The sequence below is a fragment of the Sphaeramia orbicularis genome, chromosome 24 (genome assembly GCF_902148855.1).
Source record: "Sphaeramia orbicularis chromosome 24, fSphaOr1.1, whole genome shotgun sequence".
NCBI classification, from domain to species: Eukaryota; Metazoa; Chordata; class Actinopteri; order Kurtiformes; family Apogonidae; genus Sphaeramia; species Sphaeramia orbicularis.
Window position 1 is genome coordinate 47,563,960 of NC_043979.1, and position 9,528 is coordinate 47,573,487.

Below are 9,528 nucleotides of genomic sequence, written 5' to 3' on the forward strand. Positions count from 1 at the left end.
CCTGTTGATCCACTAAAACTATCAATACATGGAAATAATTGGTGTCAAATACAGTGGATGGACACACTGGGTTTATGTTCAGTTAATGATGTCAGTTTTTCTTCAGTTTTTCATGTAATAATCCTCAAATTTAATCTGAGTTTTAATGAACATCGACACGATTAGTGAATTAAATTAAAGAAAACACATGACTTTCACTGAAAAAAAATGCAAAATGCAGTGGACAATATTCAAATAAATGGTGATAAATCCGTCAAAAAAAGTTAAATCAACATGTTAACAGCGATGGATTCTGATCAGTGACTGAACGATCGGTGTCAGATTTACATAAATGAGATGAATGACGGATCCTGACACAAACACCGACGTCAGGAAATTCAAACGCCAAAAGACCGTTTTCACAAACAGACGGCTTCTTTTTCACGTCAGAAACACCAGAACTGGAGTTTTGACAGTTTCAGTTTGGTACCTGAGGCTCTTTACCTGGAATTTAGTTCAGATTTTTTCAGTTTTTTGGAGAAAATGTTCCTAACGAGCATCGAACTGACATTTCCATTCATTTGTGAAGTCAGTTCTGGTAGAACCGGTTCATCTCTGCTGGTTCATGGAAGCGTCTTTAAGGGTTTAACTGGCAGAGAAAAACTATTTAAGGTCAACAGTCAAATTATTTTTTTATGCTTTTGGAAGGAGACGATACCGAGGGACAAAGTAGTAAAAATATCATCATGAAGTGAAACCCTGTATCGGCCAAACCCATGAAAACATTAGTGCAAATGTAGGAAAAGTGACAGAAATGAAGAAAAAAGGGGAAAAAAGACGTAAAGAAGCAGAAAACAGAGCGTGTGTCAGTGGCAGGTGGAGCTGGTGTGGGCGGTCGTCCTGGGTCACACCGAAAGGTCAAAGGTCAAACGCTCCCACTCCCACAAATCCCTGTCCTTAAAAAAAAAAAAACAGTTCCTCTGAAAACGTGGAAGTGGAGTTCAGAGATAAAGCAGGAGGAAAAAGACGACGACGTGTTGTGTTAAAGTCAGTCTTATGATCCTCAGGTGAAAAAAAAAACACACACACACACACAACGGAGCCAGGAAATCCACATCAGGCAGAACCTGGTCCAGGTCTTTGAGTGTTCGGGGCCACACGTGGGGCCGCCAAACATCTGCCGAATGAGGTGAAAAAAGGTCGGAAAAAACGGCAACTTCCACCTAAAGCTGGGGTGTCAAACCAAAGCAGCTGAAAAAGAGTCCAATCCGGTCAGGAAAGAGTCCGATCCAGCCACGAAAGAGTCCAATCTGGTCACAAAACAGTCCGATCCGGCCACTGAAGAGTCCGATCCAGTCACTAAAGAATCCAATCCGGTCACAAAAGAGTCCAATCCGGCCTCCGCAGAGTCCGATCCGGCCACGAAAGAGTCTGATCCGGTCACTAAAAAAGTCCAATCCAGTCATGAAAGAGTCCGATCCGGCCCTTCAGCGCAAACCCCCCCCCAAAAAACACTGCAGATATTAACACTCAAGTATGTTCAAATGGTTTTAATTCAGGTTCCACATTCAGACCAAAATGATCTAAAGTAAAATAACATAATAACCTAGAAATAATGACAAATCCACATTTTTCTCTTTGTTTTAGTGCAAAAAATAACACTAAATTATGAAAATAGTTACATAAAACAAAGATAAAATGTGAATAATCGGAACAGATATGAACAGTAAATGTAACTGTACCAATATTACACATGTTATTAAATGTTCTGCGTATTTTTAGATCCACTGATCTGTGCGTTGTGTTGATAACAGAAAAAAATGCTTGATATTGTAGAAATTGTTCTTATTTTAGTTCCAAACTCCAAATTGTAACAATATTCTGCCTGGAACGTACAAGTATAAATGTATAAATGATAAACTGAGGCATAATATTGTTAAAATTGCACTTATTTTTCTTGAGAAATTAACATTTTTTCAGGTTATTCTCATCTTTTTTTCACATTTTCAAAATTTAATGTTTTTTTTCTAAATTAAAACAAAAACAAAAGTTAGGATTTGTCGTTATTTTTAGGTTATTCTGTTTTTATTTTACTCTATACTGGTCTGAATGTGGAACCAGAGCTAATGTGAGTTTGACACCCTGGACTAAACGATGGAAGTCCGACTGACGTAAAAAAGCTCCAAAACATCCTGAAAACATCCCAAACACGAATCCGTCCTGAATATTCCGATTATATTCCACATGATCTGGCAGCGTCTGGACACGACATGAGCTGAATTAAAAAAAAAAAAAAAAAAAAAAAAAAAAAGAAAATCACTGGAGGACTAAACAGCAAGAATTCAACCGCTGAGCTTGAATCCGATTTTGATCCCATTATAAATAAAAGTGAATTCCCATAAAGAAGCGTCCGGCGTCGGGGGTCCCAACGCTAGGTGGCGCTGTTTTCACACAGACGGCTGGAGGCTCAGGTTTACAGGATCAGAGGTTCTTGCACTGGTTTGGTTCGGGGGGCGTCGCTGCTACTCCACCTCGTTGGGTCTGTCGGTTTTGTCCTTCCTGATGACGGGCAGGGGGTGGGCCTCCGTGTTGAACACCCAATGATCGAACGGTAGGTGGTCGTCGTCCGAGAACAGCAGGTACAGATACCTGAAGGAGAACAAAAACAAAGAGTTAAAGCTAAAAAAAAATACTGTTAAGAAGAAAAGATTAAAAAAAAAACCATACATAAAAAATTTGAACTTTTTTCTACTTTTTTCAAAATGTAATCACATCTATTCTTGGTCACTGGAAATCTGTAAACCCAGTTTGGTCTGAATGTAACCAATACTGCTAGAGTGTACACAAACAAACAAACAAACAAACAAACAAACAAACTGAACCTAAAACAGAACCCCTTGCGTCCCTTTCGGGGGGTGGGGTCATTAACCGAACATAAACATAACCTGTAGAAGCCAATAATGCAATAACAGCCGATCATGTAATAACGGCCGATAACACAATCAATGCGCCATTTTTAAATGGAACAGGCCAATACTGTGATAAAAGTCCTGAAGTGATAACGTAATAACTTTAGCCAATACTGTAATAACTTGTTACGTTATTATGCTATTTGCCTGGTAAAAAAAATTCTTTGTAAATGTAAGACTAGAACCAGGAAGGACCACCATATCAGTCCTGTGCTCAGATCTGTGCACTGGGGTCCTGTGGAAGAGACTTTAAAACAGCTCTGCTGGTCTAGAGTCTGTCCATGGTCTAGAACCAAAGTCCATCTGGGACAGGTTGGTCCCATGTGAACCATCTGGGATCCTGAGAACCTCAGGGACTGGTCTGAGAACCTCAGGGACTGGTCTGAGAACCTTATGGACTGGTCTGAGAACTTCAGGGACTGGTCTGAGAACCTCAGGGACTGGTCTGAGAACCTCAGGGACTGGTCTGAGAACCTTATGGACTGGTCTGAGAACCTAAGGGACTGGTCTGAGAACCTCAGGGACTGGTCTGAGAACCTCAGGGACTGGTCTGAGAACCTTATGGACTGGTCTGAGAACCTAAGGGACTGGTCTGAGAACCTCAGGGACTGGTCTGAGAACCTCATGGACTGGTCTGAGAACCTCAGGGACTGGTCTGAGAACCTCAGGGACTGGTCTGAGAACCTTATGGACTGGTCTGAGAACCTAAGGGACTGGTCTGAGAACCTCAGGGACTGGTCTGAGAACCTCATGGACTGGTCTGAGAACCTCATGGACTGGTCTTGTGCTGGTCCCAGAGTCAGGCCTGAACAGCTGAAGCTGTGTTTCAGTTCTATGCAGCTGAACTGTGGAACAGTGCCGTAGGCCTGTACTGTGACAGTGTTTCAGTCCAGGCTGAAAACGGTCACTGGTTCTGGTCATAATTTTTATGGACAGAATTTCTAGGTGCAGCCAGGGGCCAGAGGGGGTCCGGTTTGGGGACCACAGGATTTCATCTCTGCTTTTCGCAGATGATGCTGTCCTGTTGGCCTCATCGAACCTGGAACACCTTGGGGTCCCCCCAGAGGAGCTGGAGGAGGAGTTAGGGGAGAGGGAAGTCTGGGCATCCCTGCTTAGACTGTTACCCCCATGACCCAGCCCCGGGTAAGAGGAAGAGGATGGATGGATGAAAAAGGCTCTGTTCAACTGTGGACAGAACAACTGAAAGGGTTCTATCTGCACTCTTCTTTTACTTTGTTTTAATTCATTATTATTCATGTTTTATTAATTTTGTTTTAATTGTAGTTGTGTTTTTAATCTGTCTCTTTTCCATTTTTCTAAAACCCTGTGAATTACCCTGTGTATGAACTGTGTTTTCAAAGAAATCTGCCTCGCCTAATAACTGACTCAATAATGTAATAATATACTAATATCACTATATTTAACTTTTTATTATTGGACAGAACTGTGAACATGCAGACTGTGTCTGTGTCTCGTTGTTCTTCTGGTATGGGCTTCTCCACTCGTGTCTCCATCCTCTGTCCTCTGTGGTGAACCAGGACTCAGTCTGTGTTAAAAACCCTTTCATCTGGATTCTAATCTCAGTTTTCTTCTTCTTCCTGTTGTCCACGTTCCTCTCGTCCTTCCTTCTATCGTCATAAACTCCTTCATCACATGACCCTTCTCGGCCCCTCCTTCATCACATGACCCTTCTCAGACCCTCCATCACATGACCCTTCTCGGACCCTCTTTAATCACATGACCCTTCTCGGCCCCTCCCTCCTTTTCTACATCTTCTTCATGGTCTGTTTTCGTCTGGTTCGTTCTCGTCTACAGTGGATGGTTTCTAGCGTCGCTCCTGGATTCGAGCCGACGTTGGCATCAGAACTGATTCTTTTGTGTTTTGGACTCTGAGTCATAAGACGATTAAGAGCCTTTAGTGTTGAAGACGTTCCAAAAGCGTTAATTATCCGTATATTATGATGTCAGTGTTAATTATATTCACCAGGTTACGACAACAAATGTATCCATACTTTTACGACCTACATTTGAATACAGATATGTGCACCTTCGACTGTTTACGTCTGTCAAACAGGTTTAGTGTTTGAGTTTGAATGCACTGGAGGAGGATTCTGAACAGATTTAACCCTTAAATGGATGAAAACTAAACACACATTTAAGAACTGGAGAAGAAATACAGTTCAGTTTACAGCTGTTTAATATTTACTGGGTTTAGAATCATAACTATGGACATGTTTAATGTGGAGGAGGGTTCAGCTGGTTCAACAAAGAGAACTACTGGAAATAGAAGGTTCTGGAACAAGTTCATCTACTTCCAAGGAGGAGAAGGAGGAGGAGAAGGAGGAAGAAGAGGAGGAGTAGAAGAGGAGGAAAAAGAGAAGAAAAAGAAGAAGACGAAGAAAAGAAAGATAAAGAAGGAGGAGGAGGAGGAGGAGAAGCTTTCCATGTAAAATGTTCCGTTTCATTAGTTGGGTTTCCTGCTGTTCTCCTCCTTTTCCTCCTCTTTCTCTTCCTTCTATCTTCTCCTCATCTCTTCTTCTCCTCCTCCTTTCCTTCTTTTTTTCTTTCTCCTCCTCCTTTCTCTTTCTCTTCCTCTTCTCCTTTCTCCTCCTCCTCCTTTTTCCTCCTACTTTCTTCTTCTCCTCCTTTCTCTTCCTCTTCTTCTTTCTCCCCCTCCTCCTCTTCCTCCTTCTTTCTTCTTCTCCTCCATCTTCTCTTCTTCCTCTTCTCCTCCTTTCTCCTCCTCCTCTTCTAGTCTGATGTCAGTGTCTCTGAGTGCTTTTCTTCTTCCTCCCTCTCATATCCATCTTCCACCTCACTCTGCCCTTTTGCGCCTCCTTCTCCTCCTTTCTTCTCCTCCTCCTCCTCCTCCTGGTGTTCTTCTAGTCTCTCAGTGCTTGTCTTCTCCCTCCCTCCTTCCCTCTCATATCCATCTTCCACCTCACTCTGCCCTTTTGCACTAAATGCTACGGCTCATATATGAATGAAAAACTGTCGGTACATTTGGCCACGCCCACACACACCAGCCTCCTGCTTCAGCTTCAGCCTGTTGCATAAAAAATATTAAAGTTTAACGTTTCCCATCACCCCACGGACTGGAAAACAGAAGGCAGGCGTACGAAGGACACAGTGGGCCTCCAACCCAGTTCAAATCCTAAACTGTAACGGTCCGACAGCGTCTTATTGTTCCATCATCAGACCGTCACTGTTTACTCTTCACTTATCTTCAGATTATCTGGAGTTCAGTTCATCTTTTGAACTATTTATCGGTAGAGAAATGTGATGAAACACATGTGGAAATGAGAGAGAAAATGGATACAGTCGAGCTCAGATTCATAAAAGTTGAAGTGATGAAATCCTGCAAGTTCTTCTGCAACAACCTGAAAATGAAAGCGTTCGGGAAGATCGTGCAGGTTTAAGGGGATATTTAAGTAAGTAAAGTGTATTTAAGGAAAGTCGAGCAGTACAGCCTAATAACCCCCCCCCACCCCACCCATGAGTTCTGCCTTGTACCTAGACCTCTGTTGCCTCCTGTTCTTCTATCTGCCTCCATGACCATGAACCAAGGTTATTATCGTTAACGAAAACTAACAAAGTTACAAAAGCTACAATTGAAAAAACATTTTCGTGAACTGAAATAAATAAAAACTATGATTAATAGAAAAAACAATAATTAACTGAAACTGTATGGTGTGTTTACAAAAGTAACTAAAACAGATAAAAATTCTGGATAAAATTCCCTTAGTTTTCGTCTTTTGTCAATGTCGGACTGATATGAAATTGATTGATTTCGCTCTAGCAATTTTAGCTAGCGGCACCATACGACACTTCACAGTCCGTCACTTCTCATCACTTATTTAGAGTCGTCTTCTCATCCTAACATGGAAACTAAAGTTGGGAGAAAACAGCAGAGTCCTGTGTGGGAATTTATTTGAATATGACAGTGAGAAAGATAGAAGATATGAAAAAAACTAAAAATAATACTAAAACTGAGCATTTAGAAAAAACAAAAACTAATAAAAACTAGCAAACCTACTCTAAAACTAATTAAACTAACTTAATTAGAGAAAAAAAGTCAAAACTACATAAAACTGAACTATAATGAAAAATCCAAAACTATTAGAACCTTGACATGAACTGACCCTGAAACTCCTGAAAAACTGAGGTCAACACTGACATCTGAATCTTACACATCAAGGTCAAAGTCAAGACCAACAAACTCGTCCAAGAGCTTCTCTAACTGCACCTAAATACGAAACATCAATCAGATGATTTGGCGAAGAGTAATTATGTTGATGGTGATTCCAAAGTGAAATTTGATGCATCAACCTAGATTTGACCTTCAAAATGGAGGTCAAGGTCGACACCCAAAAAACTCATCCAAGAGCTTCATAAGTTGCACCAAAATACTAAACAAGGAGAGGAGATCAGATGATTTGGTGAAAAGTAATTACATTGACACCAATTCTAAAAGCCAAATTTTATGTTTCAACCCTGAGTCGACCTTGAAGATGAAGGTCAAGGTCAACACCAAACAAAATTATTCCAGACCTTCCCAAGTTGCACCTAAATACCAAACAGACTAGACATAAGACAATTTTGGGGAAGAGTTACTGCATTGACGCCCCTGCTGAAGTCCAAATTTGACATGCTGACCCCAAATTAACCTTGAAAATTAATGTCAAGGTCAACACCCCAAGAACTCACCCAAGAGCTTCTCAGGCTGCACGTAAATATCAAACACAAAGGAGATCAGATGATTGAATGAAGAAAAATTACACTGACACCACTGCTGAAGACCAAATGTAACATGTCAACGCCAATTTGACCTTGAAAATGAAGGTCAAGGTAAATACCCAAAGAAATGATCCAAGATCTTCCCAAGCTGTGCCTGAATACTAAACGAGAAGGAGATTGGATTACTTGGTGAAGAGAAATCATGTTGACACCAATTCTAAAAAATTAATTTGACATGTCCAACGCCAATTTGACCCTGAAAGGAGGTCAAGGTCAACACTAAACAAAATTATTTAAGACCTTCCGAACTTGTGCCTAAGTACCAAAGATGATAGAGACTGGATGATTTGGTGAAGAGTAAGGGTGTTGACGCCACTGCTGACAAACAAATTTGACAGACTGACCCCAATTTGACCTTGAAAATGAAGGTCAAGGTCCATGACATAAGAACTCAGCCAAGATCTTCCACGGTTGTAACTAAATACAAATAAATAACAGAACAGACATAAGACAATTTGGGGAAGAGTATTTGCATTGATGCCGCTGCTGAAGTCCAAATTTGGTATGTTGACCCCAAACTGACCTTGAAAATTAACGTCAAGGTCAACACCCAAAGAACTTGTCAAGTTGGACCTAAATACTAAACAAGAAGAAGATCGGATGATTTGATGAACAATCATGTTGACACCAATTCTAAAAGCCAAATTTGGCATGTCGACCCCGATTTGACCTTGACAATGAAGGTCAAGGTCAACACCCAACAAATTCATCCAAGACCTTCCCAAGTTGCACCTAAATACCAAATATGATAGAGACTGGATGATTTGGTAAAGAGTAACGGTGTGGACGCTGTTGCCAAATTTGACGGATCGACCCAATTTGACCTTGAAAATGAAGGTCAAGGTCAACACCCAAAGAACTCCCCCAAGAGCTTCTCAGGTTGCATCTAAATACCAAACACGAAGGAGATTAGATGATTGTATGAAGAAAAATTATGTTGACAACACTGCTGAAGACCAAATGTAACATGTTGACCCCAGATTGAACTTGAAAATGAGGTCAACACCCAATGACATTATACAAGATCTTCCCGAGTTGCACCTGAAAACCAAATATCATATGGATTGTACGATTTGGTAAAGAGCAATGGTGTGGATGCTGCTGCCAAATTTGATGGATCAACCCCAATTTGACCTTGAAATGAAGGTCAAGGTCATGACATAAAACTTATCTAAGATCTTCCACAGTTGCAACTAAATACCAAACATAAAGGAGATCAGACAATTTGGTTGCACTGATGCATTGCCAAAGGCCAACTTTGATGCATCGACTCCAAATTGATTGACATCAAGGTTGACACCCAAAGAACTCTTCCAAGACCTTCCCAAATTGTGCCGAAATACTAAACAAGAAGGAGATCAGATGATTTGGTGAAGAGTAATCACACTGACACCAGTTCTAAAGGTCGACGTTTCAACCCCAATTTGACCTCGACAATGAGGGTCAAGGTCAACGCCCAAAGAACTAATTTCAGAGATCCTCAAGTTGCACCTAGATACCAAAGATGAAGAAATTTGGGGCGACTGGGCGAAGAGTGATTGCACTGACACTGATGAACAGATACGATACGATAAAAGTGTTGGTGTTTGTCGAATAAAACTTGTGATTGATCAGGATCCATTTGTCCACGAAGCCCCCCCCCCCCCCATCCACATCAACCCCCGTCCTCCTCCGCCTGCCAACAAACCTCCAGAGCGAGGAGTGATTGAAGGCCAACAGCGGCGTGAAGTACGGCCGTGTCCTTGGCAGCGGTGGGAAGATGAATCCTGGCAGCGTCTGCGTA

At 41.4% G+C, this 9,528-nt stretch overlaps 1 protein-coding gene across 4 annotated transcripts in view; it reads right to left on the reverse strand.

The window, feature by feature from the left end:
* Positions 1-2,114: 2,114 nt before the first annotated feature.
* man1a1 (mannosidase, alpha, class 1A, member 1) overlaps positions 2,115-9,528 on the reverse strand; it is a 264,284-nt gene continuing 256,870 nt past the window's right edge. For all 4 annotated transcript variants that reach the window (XM_030128573.1, XM_030128574.1, XM_030128572.1 and 1 more), the window contains one exon: positions 2,115-2,628. In XM_030128573.1, the coding sequence (XP_029984433.1) occupies positions 2,502-2,628 (127 nt within the window). In that variant the 3' untranslated portion in view covers positions 2,115-2,501. The remainder of the gene's footprint in view (positions 2,629-9,528) is intronic.